This window comes from Onychomys torridus, chromosome 22, assembly GCF_903995425.1.
Source record: "Onychomys torridus chromosome 22, mOncTor1.1, whole genome shotgun sequence".
Classification (NCBI taxonomy): Eukaryota; Metazoa; Chordata; class Mammalia; order Rodentia; family Cricetidae; genus Onychomys; species Onychomys torridus.
In genome coordinates, this window is record NC_050464.1 from 38,840,083 (window position 1) to 38,860,473 (window position 20,391).

The window sequence follows — 20,391 nt, forward strand, 5'->3', positions numbered from 1 at the left end:
GCTCATGAGGCCTAGGAGTGGGGTTGGGGATTTAGCTCAGTGGTAGAGCGCTTGCCTAGCAAGCACAAGGCCCTGGATTCAGTCCTCAGCTCAAAAAAATAAAAAAAAGCATCGTGCAGGATCCCTCAGCATGCTCCACAATGAGAAGACTCTGAGAAGTCCTGCCTGGAAGTCTCTGTGCCCCCAGGGACACTATCGGTCCCAGGCTGGTCCACAGCCTGGCTCCCCCATTGCCTCAACCCTGACGGAAGGGAGATAATGAGACCAACCTTCCTTGGTCAGAGCGAGGAAGACCTTCCAGCGAGGTGACTGCAGTTCCCTACACTCGCCAATCCTACAGAGATGAGCTCAGAATCATCCTTCAGCACCACACTTCTTCCTCAATTATTTTCACTTCACAGGACTGAGTGAGGACCAATGAGATGGCTCAGCAGGTAAAGAAAGGCACTTGCTGCCAAGCCTGATGACCTAGCTTGAGCCCTCTGACCCCAAGTAATGGGAGGGGAGAACCAACTGACCTCCACATGTTCTACACCTGCACAAATAAATAAATGTTAAAAAAAATGTTCAAGGAAGAGAAAAAGATGGACAGATGCCAACCTTGGGTAAGCTAAAGGGACCTTTCCTTCAGAGTGGCTTCTCCCAGGGACCAGCACAGGCAGGGAGTAGCTAAGAGGCCACAGAGCAGGGCAGAAGCAGGGTGGACCTGGGTGGGACCTTTCCCATCTACCACTTGACTGGCCTAAGCCATCACAGAAATTCTCTGCAGCTTGGCTTTCAGGCCTGGGGAATGGAAGAAATAATACCTGGCGCTTCCCCTGCCCTCAGAATCTTGAAGTCATGTCATTGAGCACGCTGCTCATACCTGCCACGCAGCAAGCAATCCCTCACCTCCCTGGAGTGCTCAGACAGGAGCCCTGGATTCCTAGAATGAAGGTGCAGAGCCTGGCAGCCCGGAGCCATCCTGGCCATCCCTCCTCCCCTCCCCCCTGCCACAGTAAGTTCCCTACAGTCAATGCAACAGCTGAAGAGAAGAGAACGTGGAATAGGGTGTCCTTTCCAGGTTGCTGCCATATTGGACTGCTTCCACACTCCACTAGGAACACATGGGCCCACCTTGGAAGTGAAGCTCCTGACTCAAAATTCAGAGGGAGTGTTAGAACAAGAGATAGCCAAGATTCTACTAGAGGAAGATCTGGAGGCCACCCCCATTTCAAAATACTAACATGCCCACATCTCTGCACAGCCTAAAAACTGCATTGGATGCCGCTGTCATTTCTGCATTGGACTGAAACATGGTAAAAAACACGAGGTGGTTTGCACACCACCTATATAGGGACACACACACCTCCAATGCCTTCCCTGCGCTTCTGGTTGAAGTCATGGACAAAGGAAGTCCCAGACCTGCACTTAGGACCCCACAGAAGATTCTGAGGAGCCGGGTTGTTTGTTTGTTGTTTACAAAAGGCAGGAGGGCTGTAGTGAGTGCAAGGCCAGCCTAGATGACTGGGCAAGTTCCAGGACATCCCAGGCAAACAAGTACTAGCCAAAGACATAACAAAAGATAATTCCGAGTCTCCGGAATTACCCTGTCCTGGATGAGCTAAGATGGCCGCCCACCTCTGTGGAAGCCCATTTATGTTCTGAAAGAATAGTAACAGCAATGATATGGGAAAGAGGCATGTACTACATGAGAGTACAGAATCAAGACTGGCTTTTATAAACTCTCAAGTGGCTGCGTTTGTCTGGGGCAGACACTACACTTCACACACACTCACACTCTCTCTCTCTCTCTCTCTCACACACACACACACACACCCATGACCCTGGACTCACTTACTGAGCACCTTGGCCTTGCTTTCCCCATAGCTTCCCAGCTGTGTGCTCACGGTGACATTTTTCAAGCTCCTTGGTGGCTGGGGCGCGGACCTGGCTGCTGGCAGCTCACGGCTGTGTCTGTAAATGTCACTTTTAGATTAACCAGCCCCTGCTGTTTAAAAATATCCCCGGAGCATTTAACCTTCAAGGCCCTGAACGGCAACAGTGACCCGGGCGGGGCGGAAAATGATCCTGCACCCGGGCTGCATCTGACTCCCGAGGAACTGTTCCATCCTCAACCCCACACTCACTTTATTTCAGAATTCCCAGACTTAAACAGGAGCCATCAGAAGCCCAAGGTGTCATAAGCAATAGGAGAAAGGTCACTCTGGCCTGTGACAGGTTGCTGGTCATTAGAGAAGAGAGTCCCCAGTGAGAGGGGAGGGCCTCCAAAGATGGTCTGGCACCCCTCCCCAACAAGGTTTCAGGAGACCCTCTGCAACCATGCCCTGTTCATGAAATATTTCTAATATTTCCTGGGACTTGGGGATTAAAAAACAAGGCTGCCTTATTTGGGATTAGCTAGCTCAGGATAGAGCTGAGCACAACAGAGGAAGCCAGCCCATGCTGCAGTCACAGAGTGTTCTGAGACATGTGGACCGAAGGTCACCTCCAGGTCCCAACCAGAACTAGCAGTAGGCAAGGAAGCCGAAGCCACGTGCCAACACTGTGCTCAGGCAAAGAGGGGACAGTAGAAAAGTGGTCCCGAATTCTGATCCCGTGGCTCTGCTGTGCTGCAAAGCCCGTGGGGAGCACCGAGTCAGTCAGTATAGGAGGGTTCAGGAGGCTGTGCTTATGCTACAAAGCCTGTGGGGTGCACCGAGTCAGTACAGGAGGGTTCAGGAGGCTGTGCTATGCTGCAAAGCCCGTGGGGAGCACTGAGTCAGTACAGGAGGGTTCACGAGGCTGTGCTATGCTGCAAAGCCCGTGGGGAGCACCGAGTCAGTACAGGAGGGTTCTGGCCACTCTTGGGACACCTGTTACTTCACTGCGCTACTTCACTTGTGGGCTTATTTTCTAGTTAAGAAAAATCAACAAATACTGGGTTTTTTGCAGGTGGTGGTAGTGGTGGTGATGGTGGTGTTCTCCAATGGACTTGGGAGCAGGAAGCAGACTTTGAGCCATTATCTTGTCCTCTTCAAGCTGCGGTGTCAGTGGCCGCAAGCACACAGCTGGGAATGGAGGCAGGCTACTGACGCTGCAGTAGCCTCGGTCCTAAACTGTCAGAGGAGCTCACAGGATCCCGAAAGAGGTTCCCCGGAAAGTGCATCTCCTGGAAAGCCGTGTGTGACCGAAGGCATTTCAGATAACCCCCTCGAACGCATTCCTTCTATATGGCAGAGGATGCAGCTAGCAACACAGCTCTTGCTTAGTGTTTCTAGGGTCCTGGGCACTCTCCCCGCCCTCCTCCCTTCCTTCCCCGTGGCCTTACAGTTCTGATCTAGGCAGGGGTTTGACAGTGACAAGGTCATTGAGCTCTGTCATCAGGCTGACGTGAGTTCGACCCTCGCTCAGGTATTCATGACCCTGAGGTTGTGTTATCACCCTACCATTTCACCATGCGGTTGAAGGAAAATGACAACACCAGGATCCCAGCAGAAGGGTTTGCTTGTCACCACCCACACCCCGTTGTCTCTGGTGTGCTTTATAGGGACAGGGTTGAGACTGTAGCCCACGCTGAGCTTAACTCACACAGTCCAGGCTGTCCTAGAACCTGTGGAAATCCTCTTCCTCCGTGGTGCTGGATGACAGATGTGAGCCCCACTTGGCTGATCCTTCTAATGAAGAGCACTACTTCCTGTCAGGGATGGTGCCTCACTCCTGTGGTCCCATATAGAGGCAGGAGTGCTGAAGTTTCAGGCCAACCGCTGGTCTACACATTGGGTTCCAGGACAGCCAGAACTACCTCATGAGACCTTGTCTCAAAAAACAACCAACAGAAGCCGGGCAGTGGTGGCGCACGCCTTTAATCCCACCACTTGGGAGGCAGAGCCAGGTGGATCTCTGTGAGTTTGAGGCCAGCCTGTAGCATGAATCTTAAAGGTACTTATTAATAAAATCAAACCTGGGGCCAGTTATTGGGGTGAACGCTGGAAGATCAGAGAAGCAGAACAGACCACAGCTACCTCACCTCGCTAGTTCCTCAGCTGGTCTTGTTTCCTCAGACTGCATGCCTCTGAGTCCTCATCCAGAATGGATCTCAGCTGAACTGTGCTGCTCCAAAGCCTGAATGCCTAACCAGCCAAATGCCTAACCAGCCAAATGCTTCTAGTTTCTGGTCTTCACGCCTTATATAATCTTTCTCTTTCTGCCGTCACTCCCTGGGATTAAAGGCGTGTGTCTCCATGCTGGCTGTATCCTTGAATACACAGAGATCCGCCTAGCTCTGCCTCCCAAGTGCTGGGATTAAAGGCGTGCACCACCACCGCCCAACTTCTGCTATGGCTTGCTCTGACCCATTTTCTAGCCACCATTTCTGGCTCTGTTCTAGTGGCTGTCTGTTCTCTGACCCCAGATAAATTTATTAGGGTGCACAATATTGTGGGGAACACAATACCACCACACCAGCCTGGTCTACAGAGTGAGATCTAGGACAGGCACCAAAACTACACAGAGAAACCCTGCCTCAAAACAAACAAACAAACAAACAAATAAACAAACAAACAAACAAATAAATAAATAAAATAAAAATAAAAGCAAAACAAAAGCCTAACCAACAGGAACAAACAGTCATAGACACAGACAAGGGGATCTGAGAAGCTCTCCAAGTCTTAATAGGTAGACCTCGCTACAGAGGAAACTCTACACATTCATGACAGTGCTGTAGAGGCTCAGTCAGTAAAGCCTGTTGTGCAAGGACAGGGACTGAGTTCAGCTTCCCAGGACCCACACAAAAAGAGCTGGGTGTGATGGCACATGTCTGTAACCCTGTGCTGGGCATGGCTAGGGAAGGTAGGTCGGGTGGGGAAACCCGGAGGGACGTGGATACAGTGGATTTCCAGAGCTCAATGGCTGACCAGTGTAGCCAATCAATTTTAGGTTCAACAGCAGACCACGATTCAAAAAAATAAAATAAGGTGGAGGGCTAGAGACAGCCCAGCGGATAACACACTCGCCATGCTAGCATAAAGACTGATTTAACCTGGGTGGCTCTGGTGGCTTTCCTATAATCCTAAAGCTCAGAAAGTGGCGGCAGCCAGTGGTAGAGCTGGCTGGGCTAGCCAGTGAGCTCTGGATTCAGTTGACACATGATGGAGTGCTATCCAGGAGGGCTCCTGATGTCAACCTTGAACCTCCACACATGTAAACATGCATGCATATATACCATATACACAGCAAAAAGCACTAGACACATCCAACAACCACCTCAGCCCCCACACATGCGCACACACACACTATACACACCGAAAACATCACAATGAAACCCATTATTTGTACAACTGATAGGCTAATGTCTCAAAAGATGTATTTTCTGGAATACAAATGGGATAGCTAATTCTGATGGGTTCTTCATACTGAAAACAAGGACAGTAGTCACAGAAAGTGTCTCCTGGAAAGTCTCTTAGATTCAGGGACACATTCCAAACGGTCCCGAGGACCAGGTGGCCCAGGGCAGCATGGCACTTGCAGGGATCCAGATACCTTCGGTTCTGAGACCCGAATTGAAACACAGGACTCTACAGAGACATCTTCAGAGAAGCTTCCCATCTCTGCTTAGCTTGAGCTGGGGGTCCTCAAGTTAACTTGGGCCAACTTGTGTCTCTCTGCTGCCCCTGTCCATCATGAAGTTTTGGCAAGGCTGAAAAGTTGCTAGTACCACATATATAACCCCCAAGTTCTGCTTCTCCACTGGAACCCGAGACTTTATCCCAGGAAAGGACTGGGGAGAGCAGGGGTTTAGAGAACGGAGAACTCACCAGTAGAACCCACATCCGATTTTGCCCTGCTGGGCTCTGGTCAGAACCAGGAACTTCCACACAATTAGTGTACAACCTGGGGTTCCCAGGATGACATTTGCAAAAGTGACTTCCTCACCCCAGAGGGAGGTGACAGGAACTACTTTTTCCAGGCAGGTCTTCCCAGGCCTCCCACACTGTGCCACACAGAGCCTTCAGATTTGCACACAGAAGGGGCTTCGGCTACCTGGCTGTGTAGACGACCAATGTAAGTGTGTAAAATTGTTCTTCGTGTCTGGCCAGGAAACCTTCCTTCTATCCCCAGCTTGACCAGAATTAGGGGATCATTTCGCCCAGGGCATTGCATTCCCACCTCATCAATCAGCAGAGCACACGGGCGTCAGTAAGCTGTGCCAGGCAGGCAGTGTGTCCATTTATCCATCGGGGTGGGGAAGGCTACTGGGCCACATGGAAATCAGGTTAAATACACATCACCATCTACACAGCATCACCCGCTCCCTTACACTCTCTCACGACTCCAGCAGTTCCCAGACTGGATGGCTGCCAACTGAAAACATTGAAATCTACCTGGTCAGACCATTCTGTTCATTTCCGTACAGTACTGGGGAACAAACCTGCAATGTGGGATCCCCCACATACCTCATAAAGTGAGGCTTTTGTTGCTACGTAGAAATTAATGATTAACTTGTGTCATCTCTTCAGGGGGTGGAGTGGGGAGGGCCATGCATCCTTTAAGATGCTCAGTCAGGCATGGTGGCCCACACCTGTAACTCCTGAGCTTGTGAAGTTGAGGCCGGAGGATTGGCATGAGTTTAAGGCCAGTGTGGGGTATATAGAGCAAACTCTTGGCCAGTTCACCTTCCAGAATGATGTTCTATAGAACATATTTCCACACCTATTTACCATTATTCTTTGTTTTGAGACAGGGTTCTCTGGGTAGCTTTGGAGCCTGTACTGGAACTTGCTCTGTAGCCCAGGCTGGCCTCGAACTCAGAGATCCAGCTGCCTCTGCCTGAGTGCAGGGATTAAAGGCGTGTGTCACCACCACCTGAGCTTCACATTATTCATCTTTACTGTTGAGATGGTCCTGCTATGAAGCCCAAGCAGGCCTCAAACTCCAGATCTTCCTGCCTTAGCCTACACCAGTGGTTCTCAACTTTTCTAATGCTTTGACTCTTCAATAGTCCCTCATGTTGTGGTGACCCCCAATCATAAAATCACATTTGCTTCTACCGTTATAAATTATATCTGATACGTGACCCCTGTGAAAGGTTTGTTCGACCCCTACAGGGATCACAGCCCACATGTTGAGAACTGCTGGCCTAAGAGGTGCTGGGGTCACAGGCATGTGCCATAGCGGCTCCAACGTGGTTGTTGAGCCAGGGTCTATGTAGCCCTGGCTGTCCTGTAACTTCATCTGTAGACCAGGCTGGCCTTGGACACCTCCCAAGTGATGGGATTAAATGTGCCTGTCACCGAGGCCGGATAAATTTAAAACATCATTTTGTGTGCACACCTCTCTGCACACATGGTTCTGAGGACCATCTGCAGGACTCACTTGTCCTTCTACCTACCTTATGGGTCCAAAATATCCAACTCATGTCAGGCTGGCAAAGTGCTCACCCCACCTGGCCCGTCTCCGGTCCTGTACTCGCGGTCACACCCCCAACAAATCCATTTAATTAGAAAAATGACCCTAAATTATGTGGTGCTTGTGCCCCACAAGCCAGGTGCCCATGTCCAGAGCTGTGTCGAATCCCCTGGATGGAGTGACACACATCGGCTCTGCTTCCCTTATGTAGATTCAGGGACCGGCTCAGGTCCTCAAGCTTGGCAGCAGCATCCGGAGACATCCATCTCACCAGCCCTTCAGGTCTTTTCATTTCTTTTTTAAAAAGATTTATTTATTATGTATACAGTGTTCTACCTGCACATATTCCTGCAGGCCAGAAGAGGGCACCAGATCTCATTACGGATGGTTGTGAGCCACCATGTGGTTGCTGGGAATTGAACTCAGGACCTCTGGAAGAGCAAGCAGTGCTCTTAACCTCTGAGCCATCTCTCCAGCCCATTTTTTTCATCTCTAAATGATGTTTTTAACTATGTCTAGGTGTGTAGGCCTTCAAGTGGGTATGTACACTTGGGCACAAGTGTCCAGAGGTGTCAGATTCATGGAGTTCAGGTGTTAAGAGGGCCGTGAGTATTCGAGTGCTGGGAACTCAATTCAGGTCTCCTGTAAGACCAAAATCTCTCTCCAGCTCAGTGTGCATGGGTGTGTGTGCTGGCTAGTGGTTTTTAATATTTTTAAGTAGATCTGGCTATCCTGGAACTCGCTTTGTAGACCAGGCTGGCCTTGAAGTCACAGAGATCCATCCACCTCTGACTCCCGAGTCACTGTCTGACTTGTGCATTTTCCTAATGACTAATGTAAGAGGCCCAGCTCAGCATGTGGTGATGCCACCCCTGACTGGTGGTCCTGGGTGCTAGCAAGCAAGCCGAGCAAGTAATTAAGCAGCATGCCCTGATGGCCTCTCCACCAGTTCCTGCATCCACTCTTCCCTGATTTCCCAGAAGTCTGAGGGGGAAACAAACCTTTTCTTCCCCAGGTTGCCTTAGGTATTTTACCACAGCACAGAAACTGTTTTATCTGCATGTGTATGCCCTGGAATTGGAGTTTTATAACTCAGCTCCTCCTTCCTGCAGGGCAGCCAATGCTTCCGATCACCGAGCTATCTCCCCAGCCCTTCTGTTCTTTGAGCAAAGGCGATCACCGCACAGCTTCTGGGAGGACCCCTGAAGGGACCAGTAGGCAAACTCAGGCGTCTTCCTCCTCTAGTAAGACCTTACTTATTCAAGATCAGAAAGTCAGAGCTTGCTTCACCCAGCAGGGCTACATAATGGGATGATTTAGCCAAGGGCAGTTACCAGGTATTTGGAAGGGTCTACACTTGGTACTTTACACCTTGACCTTCAAAGGTGATTGTATAAAAAGCCCACAGTGATTAAACTCTGGTGACTGGGCACTGACCCAGGGCCCTCCCGAAGCTATCCTGGGTCCCTGTCTATGTCTATCTAATACTTCCTCATTACTCACTCCTCCCCCAAGAACCCTCTGAAAGGTCAGAGCTGATCTCCTACACTCAAGGAGCTTATTTATGACCCCAAAGATGAATTTTTTTTTTTCCAAGACAGGGTTTCTCTCTGTAGCTTTGGAGCCTGTCCTGGACTAGCTCTGTAGACCAGGCTGGCCTCAAACTCAGAGATCCACCTGCCTCTCTGCCTCCTGCGTGCTGGGATTAAAGGCGTGCACCACCACCGCCTGGACAAACATGAAATCTTAAAGCCACCTTGTATAGACAAGGAAGGAAGCACCTTTCCCAAACTGTGCACACAGCTACTCTGCAACTTGGGGACTGCAGTGTGCACCCACCCACACCAAACAAACCCTATTCCCGCTACATCTAGACAACTGCTTGGGCCAGTTAGGATGGAACTCAGCCAAGATGGGCAAGTCAAGATCTCCAAAGGCTTGCCTTTCCCCCCAAGGAACTGTTTTGTTTCTTTGGGGTCCCAGAAGACCCCTATGATAGACAATTACACGGTTGGGCTTGCCCGGCGGACTGCCTAACTATTTCCGGTGTAGAATAGCCATCTCCGGGTCAGACATCTCGCGGGACCGGGACTCTGTGGCCTTACGTGGTTGCGTAAAGCGCGCACGCAGCCATGTAATCTACACGCATGCGTGGAGTACCCACAGGAGTCCCTGTACGCATGCGCGGCCCAACCTTTAAAAAAAGCCGGCGCCATCTTGCGCAAGGCTCTCAGTCTCTCTCTGTCTCTCTCTCTCCCCACGTGTGTTTCACCCAGGCCTGTCACCTCTATCCTCTTTAATAAAACTCTCCCGTGGTCTTGTCGTGTTCGGGACGTGTTCCTAGCGCCGCACATAACTACTAACACCCTACCTTGGCCAAACTGCCCTTAGCAGCAGCGGACCAGGCTGCTCCAGGCTGGCAGTGGGTGGCCCTGTGGAGAACTACCAACAGGGCACAAGGACAAAGGGCTGCCCTCCCTGCAATCAGTGGTTGCCATGGTGACAACCGAAGCCCGATACCTGCAAATAAATGCTGAACAACAGTCGTTACAAAGCCATACTCCAACAATCTTTATTATCCTGCTCAGGCAGGATCACTTCTCTAACCAGCAGGATCCACTGGATCCAAGTTGAGGTATGAACTCAGTAGATTGTCTCTCAAAGAAAGGATTGAAAAAACAATGTATCTGCCTACCTTGTAAAAGACACATTCTCCAGCATTGCAGAGAAATACAATCTGTGTGAATTCAGCCCATAAAGGGCAGCACCCTGGGGTTGGTCCCCAGTATCAGACACAAACCAACACCTGGCAGTCTGCTGTGGGAACCCCAACTCCACAGGCACTACAAGAAAACCTCCCACCCTCATTTAAAACAAACACAAGCCCTACCCTCTGCCCTGCTCAGCTTTATCACTTGCTTAAGGCCTGGACAAGAAGCTGGATGGACAGCAGCCACTCCTCCTGAGCCAGGAAAACACACTTGTTCCCTTTGTAACAGGAAACAGATTCTCAAAGACTGCAAACACCCAAGGGCTCCTTGAGACAGAGGCCTTTTGAAGAAAGAACACACCTGGACACCTTGTAACCACTACGTCTAAAGGCAAAAGCAAACAGCAGCAGACACCAACCTTAGCTCACCAAAAAACATCTCTCCCCCACCCCAATACAGCTCACAGAAGGCAAGTATGTGACCACCGGTCTGTGAGAAGTGGGTGTGTTTGGCCCGGCCACCTTGCCTGGCCCAGAGAGTTCAAGCCTAGCGCCAGTCAAAAGAGGTCTGGCTGCTGAATGTGACTGCTTTACAAAGATCTCTCCATTTTCTTCACTCACACGGGAACTTAAGAACAGGGACATTTCAGTGACTTCTATGGCCAAGGCTTCAGTGGCCTCTAAGAAGCACTGCTGGAGACAGGCAGCCTGCACTGTAAGATCACAGCTCCTTCCAGTTGATGGGCCTCTTGCCAGACTTCTGGAGCAGTTCATTGGCTTTAGAAAAATGTCTGCATCCGAAGAAGCCCCTGTACACCGACAATGGGGAGGGGTGGGCTGTTTGCAGGACATGGTGACGCTTCTGAAAAAGAACAGAGTTCAGTGTGGCAGCTGGCACTTCTCAACATAACCACGGCCACTGTACCTCCAGACAGCTGTGCATGCTCCGCCCTGCTCACTTTCGCACGTATGTTTGCTGGGTCTGAGGCACAGGGCACTGTTTGCAGTGACAGTGGCCTCACCTTCTTACCCAATCACCACTGCTCTGACTGTATTCAGGTCACGTTTGCTGACGGGTGCTGTGAGGATCGAACTCCAGCAGAGCTCAACAGCAACACGTGCAGCCGCACTGGAACAGAACCCCGGTCTTCTCTAAGAGCAGTTAGGTGCTCTTGCCTAAGCCCTCTCTCACCTGAGGCTGTCTAGCTCCACAGCACTGGGTGACTGTGTCCCCACCCTCAAAAGCCCTTCTGAGATTACACACACACACAACCAGGTTCAGTCCCGCCGCAGTTCTGATGCACCCTGGAGACGCCCCTGGTAAGCCCTCCCCTCTCCCCACCTCTGCCCTACTGTTTACATCCACCTGCAGCCACCACCAGAGAAACACTGGCATCCAGCCCAGGAATGAAGACAGAGCAATGTGAAGCAGTATTGGGACATCTCAGGGACACAGGTGACTGGATTCACAGGTAAGACACGACTTAATGGGAAGAAGGGTAAGAGGGTTCAAGGAAGCTGCTGGCTCAGGTTTCTGTCTCAGTAACGTGGTGACAGGCAAGTGCCCAGTCTTGAAGCAGAGCTCCAGCTGAAGTGCCCCCTGCCCATGGCATCTAAGAAAATCATATCTGATTCAGTGGACCAGAGTTTCTCGGAAGCAGGACACTTGCCTTATTCATCAAGCATTGCATCACACATAAAAAAGGGTGCCAGGGACCATGGTGTCCTCTTACAGGGCAGGTTAATGCTTCTATGAGATTACTAACTGCACTGAGGCACAGTGAGCATCCATTGTGTCTGACCTTGTCCAGCTGTCAGGGGGAAGCTGACTCCAGTTCTAATGGATTTTACAGTCTCATTCCATAGCCCAGGCTGGCCCACATGAGCCACATGTACACCTTCTACGGCTGTCACACAAGCAGGGATCCCAAGGTTCCCTGGCTCTCTGTAAGGCCATCAGAAGACACATACCCTATCAATGGCACTGCCCTTCTTCTGGGCGTAAGAGCCCCAGAGTAGGAAGACAAGGCCAGTCAGGTTCTGATTCAGCCAGGACACAACTGCATCCGTGAATTGCTCCCAACCCCGCTCCTTATGGGAATTGGCTTGGTGGGCTCGGACGGTGAGCACAGCATTAAGGAGCAGGACACCTGTGAACAGTGGGGGCAAAGGTTAGGAGGCAGCATAAACAAACTCTAACAGCAGGTTACATGTGACCAAACTACTCACAACAGACCCAGGGCAGAAGTGAAATTAGGCCATAAAGAGTTACAACATGACCAGCAGTTACATCTGAGCCAGATTCAGGACGTTCTGTTTCCTATCTGCCCTCTTGGCATCTTTGAGTTTTGGGTAGGAAACAAAAAAACCAAAGTGTTCAAAAATACACATCCTAAGTGATACTAAAAAAAAATCACAAAGAAAATGAGCCAAAACAGTTGATGGCAACAAAATCAAACTGCTAGAAGCCAAGAGCAAGCATATTGAAACTAACTACCATGGTTAAGAGTGGCTGAGGAAGGCTGGAGAGATGGCTCAGTGGTTAAGCACACTGAATGATCTTCCAGAGGATCTGGGTTCAATTCCCAACACCCATATGGCAGCTCATGACTGTCTAATTCTAGTCCCAGGGGACTCAACACCCATGGCAAAACACCAATGCACATACAAAAAAAAAAAAAACAAAACAAAAAACAAAAACAAGACTGGCTGAGGATAACACAGGAGTAACAAGCCTCCAGGACCTTACAGTATAGTATGGTCAACTATAACGATGGGACTGGAGATGGCTTAGCAGTTAAGAGCATACCAACCTAGGACCCATGCTGGGTAGCTTAAACCTGCCTGTAACTCCAGCTCCAGGGAATTTATTGCCTCTGCCCTCCACCAACACCAGCACTCAAGTACACGTACACGTGTATACATGTACACACACACACACACACACACACACACACACACACACACACACCTACATACATGGTATACAGGGAGGAAGGGAAGGACAGACAGACAGACAAAAGCAAACAAGGGGCAGAGAGAGCAGGATACCAGCATTGATCCAAATATGCCTAGCCAGGCTTGATTACCTTGTCTGGCCCACCCCGATAAATCCCCATGGCCAGGATGAACAAAACCATCGATGTCTGTGGACAGCTCTTTAAAAATGTTTTCCAAACTGAAAACAAAGCAAAGAAAAACACAATCAACCAGGATCTCCAGCAGTTTCTAAATTCAAAAAAGGCAGGCGTGAAGAGGTAGGAAGAAACACAAAGCCAGGGTGGGAGGGATACAGTAACTGTGACATGGACAGACAGCCACCCACAATGGACCTCACCGTGGGATGGCAGCCACAAGTCACCTTCTATTTCTATGTTTATGTACAAACCCCCAGAGCAGTGCCGAGCCTCAGTGACCCAGTCCTTGATGATAATGCCACCTGGTCTTAACGCCTCTGTACTGAAGCCAGCTGCACTGTGGCTGTACCTGGGCGGAGGTGGAACTGGTCTCTGGACACTGAAGCAGAGCCCGTGAGCTTGATTAGGTCCGTGATAGGGATCCTGTCCCAGAATGACAACTTTCACCTGCGAGTGGCAGAATCAAACAACACCATGTTCAGTTCAGAGGGACGTGCGGTGGACACACGGAACCCAAAAGGAGCAGCCCACCACACCCCAGCAGCCCCATCCTTTACACAGTGGCCTCGATGCCATGGCCCACCCACTTAGGACAGTTTGGTGTTTCTCTTGTTCAATTCTCACACAGAGGAACATGTGGAACATACTGAAGGGGGGACCATCCTACCCCATCCCAAGTTAGTGCCACATTGGGGTGGGGGAGGAGGCCACTGCAAGCTAGTCACTTCTCAGTACCTATGCAGGAGTCTCTGCAGCACACCGACCACAGGAATATAGCCCACCACCTTTGCTGAGACAATGTCAAAAGGCTAGACACCCCGCGGCCTGCTACCACTCACTGTGCCGGCCTTTCTAGGTAGCCAGCCTGTCTCTCATTGTGGGAAAACACAGCTGGGCAAAGGCAGAGCCCAATCGAAGCTTTCCCAGCCCTGCACCCAGACACCCCCACAGCTGATGCCCTGCAGGACTGATGGGCAACACCAAGAGAATGAGGCCAGGTCACAAGCATGGGAGCTCCTGCCAAGTCATGAAGACTGGTGTCTTTCTCTGGATAGTCCTTGCCATCTTCACGCTTCCGCTTCCTGTCCTTTCTAGCACTTCATCTATGGCTCACACCCTCTGCCCCTTAGAACTCAGCTGCAGACTTATTCCCACTGAGCAGTTCTGTTCCCGTCTTGGTTCTAGGCAGTTGGCGCATTCTCCATGGTGAAGAACCCAGGCACACAGAACTTTTTTCCTGTTCATCTACTTCCAAGCTACTGGAGTATGCTATTCACTAACTCCTAAAGCCAACGAAAGGCAGGGGTGGGGCTGGGGTGCAAGACACCCCTGCTTAGAGAGCACCCTGTGTGCTGCACTTTCACGGTTCACACAGCCAAGACACACAGAAGTGACCAGCAGGGAGCTGAAACACAGCAAGAGCTGGTAAAGACAGGCAATCGGTGAAGGGCCAAGAGTGGCACCCAGGCCTCCTGACCGATGAAACAGAGCAAGTTCACTTTTGGAAAGCAGAGAACGGCGACCATCGGACCTGTGAGGGATGGGGTGGGGCCAGTGGGCAGGAGGAGCGACTCCTTTTTTTTCTGGGTTTTTTTTTTTTTGGTTTGTTTTTTTTAAAGACAGGGTTTCCTTGTGCAGCTCTGATTATCCTGGACCTCACTCTAAACCAGACTGGTTTCCAACTCAAGAGATCCACCTACCTCTGCCTCCAGGTGTTGGGATTAAAGGTGTGTGCCACCACCACCCAGCGAGGAGCAACTTCTAATGCTCTACAGCACACTATAGTAACCGCAGTTGACTGCAATTAAATAAACACTTCAAAGCAAAGGTAAGGGCTGGGGATGGCGCAGCAGGTAAGAGACCGGCCGCTCTTGCAGAAGACCTGGGTTCGTTTCCCAGCACCCACATGGCCCTCTTCTGGCCTCCAAAGGCACTGCATGCATGTGCCGCAGACACACATGCAGGCAAAAATGCATGGAAAATTTAGTCTTTATTAGAAAAAGGAAAACAAGGTAGAGAGAAATGTCTGGAGTAACGCATGTGACAAACGTACTGCAACGTCACCATTCCTGCACAGCATGCAGCCAGTATGTGTTCATTAAAAATACAGTGTGCGGCAGAAAGGTTCCGTGGGGAAAGAATGCTACTGGACTCCAAGCCCAATGACCCGAGAACCAGAACCAGTAGTGTAGCAAAGAGCCAACTCCTCACCGTTATCCTTTGACTACATAAGTGTGGTGCACACTCCCACAAACAGATGAAGATAAATGAAAAAAGATGTACTTACAAACGAGGAAGGAGGGCTAGAGAGATGGCCCAGTGGTTACGAGCACTGTCTGCTCTTCTGGAGGGCCCAGGTTCAATTCCCAGCACCCACATAGCAGCTCACAACTATCTGCAATTCCAGTTCCAGGGGACCAGAAACCCTCACACAGACATACACGCAGACACCAATGTGCATAAAATAAAAATTACTTAAAAAAAGAGAGGCTACCTTGCTCGGCCTTGATACAATGGAGAGGGGCTAGGCTCTCCTTCAACTTGGTATGCAAGACTTTGTTAACTACCATGGGAGGCCTTACCCACTCTGAGTGGATGGGGGCAGAGTGGGAGGGAGGTGAGGAAGCGGGAGAAAGGGAGGGAGGAGTAACTGGGATTGGTATGTAAAACAGAAATTTTTTTTTAAATAAATAAACATCTAATAGAAAAAAAAGAGAGAAAAGAAGGACGCCACACACCAAGGCTCCTGAGAACAAGACAGTGCAAGGGAAAGACTCAGCCTGCAGACTACCGAGCTGAGCCAGGACCAACCACTCAGGCTACAATCCGGCTACCCAAGGCCGAGGCAGCGCATGAAAAAGACAGACGGTGGCTCAACGGTAAAGCTCGATTCCCCAGCACGGCAAAAACCAAACACAACAGAAAAACAAGATTAAACCAGAAAATGAAGGTCAGCCTGAATTACAGAGCATGTTCAAAGCCAGCCTGGGTGACTCAGATCTGTGTCAAAACAAAACAAAAGGGGGACAGCTCAGTGGTGAGCACTCAATGGCACTGGAGGCCCTGGTTCAATCCTCAGCACAGCTAACAACAAAGCCATGACAGACGACACTAGAGTCACTGAGTGGTGTGGCCCTCAAAGCCCGAGGCAATGCAGTCTCTACCCCAATCCACAGGCCCATGAGTTTAGCAAGCTGTGGCTTCAGGGTCCAGGCTTAACAGGGGAATCTGCACCTGGGCAGGGTTTGTGACACTTAGGTAAAGGTTTGGAAGTGATCGGCTAGGAAGGCTACCTGAATCAAGTACCCCAGGCTACCCTTCCTATGTCTAAGGCATAACAGCACTTGTTCTCAACTTTTGTTTTGTTCCATCACGATCTCAAGTAGCCCAGGCTGGCCTCCAACCCATGTGCTGAGATTACAGGTATGTGTTAGCACAAAGCTTCTCTTTGATTTCCCCCACATTATACGAACAGAAAGACCCTCACTTCTCCAGTCCCACTGCCTACGATCAAGAGACCGAAATAACTTTGGGGTTAAGATATTAACAAAGGAACAACTTAAAAGAGAAAAATGAGCATGAAAGCAAATGTGTATGTGTATTTTTCCTTTTGTTATGGAATAGCAGTTATGATTAAAAGAATAAACACACAGTGGTACAAGGGTTAGGGCTGAGTGCCTCAGCCCAGCACAGCTCCCGGCCCTCACAATTTCAGGGTTCTTTACTATCAAACTCTTGCCTGTCAGTAATTAGGAAACCCCATTTGATTCTTCCCTAACCAGACCCCAGCCTCACTTACATCTCGGATGTCACACATCTGGGTCCACGTGAACACCTGCTCCGGGGGTGGATAGACCTTGTGATGTTTTCTTTCTTCAGCAACAAATCCCATGAGCTGATTTCAAAGATAAACCGGGGCTTAAAAGCAGATTCCCGCCAGGCAGTGGTGGCGCACACCTGTAATCCCAGCACTCGGGAGGCAGAGGCAGGTGGATCTCTGCGAGTTCGAGGCCAGCCTGGTCTACAGAGCGAGTCCAGGTCAGGCTCCAAAGCTACAGAGAAACCCTGTCTCGAAAAACAAAAAACAAAACAAAAAAAAGCAGCAGATCCCCACCGGAAACCATAAGAATTAGGTTTAAGACCCTTTTTTATAAAATGTGTTTGAAGTCTTGTTTGGGTCTTTGTATGATTTAAACCCAAACTTTTTTTTTTTTTTCCTTCTGAGAGATGGTTTCTCTGTGTAGCTTTGGAGCCTGTTCTAGATCTCGCTCTGTAGACCAGGCTGGCCTCGAACTCAGAGATCCACCGCCCGGCTAAACCCAAAATTTTTAAACAACCCAAGTCAGCACCTGACCCCTCTGAAGCAGCTCCATCCCATTGACTCTGGGCTGGATCAAGGCTGATTTGCCAAGCTCCGTTCATTTCAGCGACCCCGCCTCTCCCCACCCACCCACCCCTTTTTTTTTTAAAGACAGTGTCTTTGGTAGGTCAGCGTCTGTCCCCGCCACCGGCCCCCTCCCAGCTCCTGACCCTCCAGGCTACAGCTCTCAAGGATTGGGATTATAGCCCGGGGCCTCAAGGGTCATTTCACTCCGTCTGGTTAATGGTGTACTACGCCAGGGTTACCTGGCGCGCCAACCAGGTGGCTTACAAGAAGCCGTGAGGGCGGCGGGCGCCGAGCGCGCCAACCAGAGTTCCTTCCCCGACCCACGTGAGCGGGAGACTCCCCCCCCCCCCCAGTTGTCCTGCACACGCTCTCCCCCGACAATTGTAATACTAAGCCAGGAAACCATCTTCCAGTCCTCACTTTAACCCAAAGACCGCGGCGTTAAGTTCTGCATGGAGGGGGAGGGAAAACATAGGAGGCCGAAAGTACAACCGCCCAGAAGCGCAGGCTGCACCCGCGCGATGCAGCGCAAACTGCACCCACGCGATGCAGCGCAAACTGCACCCGCGCGATGCAGCGCAAACTGCACCCGCGCGATGCAGCGCAAACTGCACCCGCGCGATGCAGCGCAAACTGCACCCGCGCGATGCAGCGCAAACTGCACCCACGCGATGCAGCGCAAACTGCACCCGCGCGATGCAGCGCAAACTGCACCCGCGCGATGCAGCGCAAGCTCCCCCCAGCCCACTCCCTCTGCAAGGGGCTCGCGCACCGACCTTAATGAAGTACGGCTTCCCGAACTCTCCGCACAGCTGCTGCTTCCAGCTCTCGCCGAAGCCGGCGGGCACGTTGCGGGCGGCGAGCCTGAGCAGGGCCGCGGCCTTGTTCCTCTGGATGCGGACGAGCTGCTCGGCGCTGAGCGGCGAGGAGGGCGGCGTGGCCTGCTCGTCCTGCCCGACCCGGGCCTTCTTGGCGGGGCTGGCCTGCCAGGAGTCGGGGTCGCCGGTAAGACTCCGCCGCCTGGCCCCCCGCGGCGCGCGCAGGCTCCGCGCCAAGCCCAAAGGCCGCGTCCCGAAGACGCCCATGGCCGAGCCGACCAGGTTCCTGCGGCCGCCGCCGCCGCCCTCCGCCCGCCTACCCGCCCAAGGCGCACGCGGCCTTTTCGCGGCAAAACTGCTCCCGCCCCCTGCCGTCTGTGATTGGACGCCATGGAGGGAGGGGCGGGAACGCTGCCCACCGATTGGCTCGGCGGCGGCCGGACGCCGTCCCCATTGGTTGGCGTCTCGGCATGGCGGCCGCCGACGCGCGCGGCTGTTTTGAACCCGTAAGGCAGCCCCGGTCGGGCTGAGCAGCGGCGTGCACGGTACTCCTAACCGGAACCCCGCCGCTCCCCATCTCCCCAGTCCCGCCCTGCCCCGCACGCCTCACCGTATCGCCGCTGTCCTCGGCCGCCACGTCGCCCCCGGCCCCCGGAGCCGGCTCGGGGCTGCGCGTGCTCCGCTTCCCCGTAGGGGTCGGGGAGAAGAAAGAGTAGAGGGTCTTCTGGCCGATCATGCCTGCACCGAGGACCGAGCTCCGGGACGCTTGCAGCGGTGCTCGCGGGCGGTGCTCTCAGCTGGCGCTCAGCCAGCCCGCGCCAGTTCCAAGTGAGGGCGGGGAGGCTGGCAGGGCTGGGGGCGGTGGGGCCCAGCGCGCATGTGTGGGAGGGGCTGCGGCACCGCCCCCGGCGAGGTGGGGCTTGCGAGGCCGATCCTGGCTGGTGCACAGGTCTTTCTCCGGGTCTCGCAGACGTCACAGCTCACTGGAAAGCGTGGAGACTTAAAGGCCTTGGAGGTTGTTGCTCCCGCCCAGATACACTTCCCCTCCTTCCTCCTTTCCGGTCTTGGGGATTGAACTCTGGGCCTTGATGCATGCTGGGCAGCCACTTGACCACCGAGCTGCACACCTTCTTGTGCTTCATCTCATGCACGTAACCCCCACATTCAGCCTTTAGCATCCTTCAGTTATCTCCGCCCCTTGCCCCCCCACCAGTAGAACCCCAAGTCTAGACTTGAACAACCCCAACTGTTCTTTTCTACTGAGTGATCTTTTGGGGGTGTAGATTAAACCTTGACTAGCAACTGGGTGGTGGCGGCGCACGCCTTTAATGCCAGCACTTGAGCACTTGGGAGGCAGAGGCAGGCGGATATCTGTTGAGTTCGAGGCCAGCCTGGTCTACAGAGATCCAGGACAGGCACCAAAGCTACACGGAGAAACCGTGTCTTCAAACAAACAAACAAACAAAACCCTTGACTAGTGCCCAGGAAAACCCTGCGGTGCACCCTGTCACCCCAGCATCTGGGAGGCCGAGGCAGGAGGATCAGAATCTCAGTGCCCATCTTGGATACAGAAGTCTGTTAGAGGCCAGCCTGGGCTACAGCCTCCCAATCTTAACCAAATAGACTCCCAACATCCAAGCAGTTCTCCAGGCTGCTCCCCAGCTGTCCCTCTGAGATCTTCACACCTTATATATACATTTTGTCCTGTATCTGGAAAGCTCCCGTCCTGGTTTAGGACCCTCCCCAGTGAGGTCTTCTGTCCCACCCCCACCCCCAGCCTGTCACCCCTGCTCATAACTTCCATACTGTACAAAGTAATCTGATTTCTTACATTGTCCTTTTTTCTGTTTCCATCTCCAAATTACAGTGTGGGTGAGGCAGGACCCGTGTCTTGCTGGAGGGTGCCAGAGTCCAGGACAGGAAGTGCTTTTAGGGACAGGAAGTGCTTTTAGG

At 51.9% G+C, this 20,391-nt stretch overlaps 1 protein-coding gene across 1 annotated transcript; it reads right to left on the bottom strand.

The window, feature by feature from the left end:
- Positions 1–9,952: 9,952 nt before the first annotated feature.
- Positions 9,953–18,795, bottom strand: Ung (uracil DNA glycosylase). The gene is made up of 6 exons (XM_036172233.1): positions 18,397–18,795; positions 17,033–17,128; positions 13,583–13,680; positions 13,186–13,274; positions 12,068–12,246; positions 9,953–10,958 (listed from the first exon to the last, which is right to left on the bottom strand). The coding sequence occupies exons 1-6, from the start codon at positions 18,703–18,705 to the stop codon at positions 10,818–10,820; spliced, it is 912 nt and encodes a 303-aa protein (XP_036028126.1). The 5' UTR covers positions 18,706–18,795; the 3' UTR covers positions 9,953–10,817.
- Positions 18,796–20,391: the final 1,596 nt, after the last annotated feature.

Coding starts and splice junctions, on each gene's coding strand:
- Ung (XM_036172233.1), bottom strand. CDS start 18,705: ATGGGCGTCTTCGGGACGCGGCCTTTGGGCTTGGCGCGGAGCCTGCGC. Junction 12,247..13,185: donor ATCGGGGTGGGCCAGACAAG/GTAATCAAGCCT, acceptor CACTGTTCACAG/GTGTCCTGCTCCTTAATGCT. Junction 10,959..12,067: donor AGGGCAGTGCCATTGATAGG/GTATGTGTCTTC, acceptor GTTCTTTTTCAG/AAGCGTCACCATGTCCTGCA.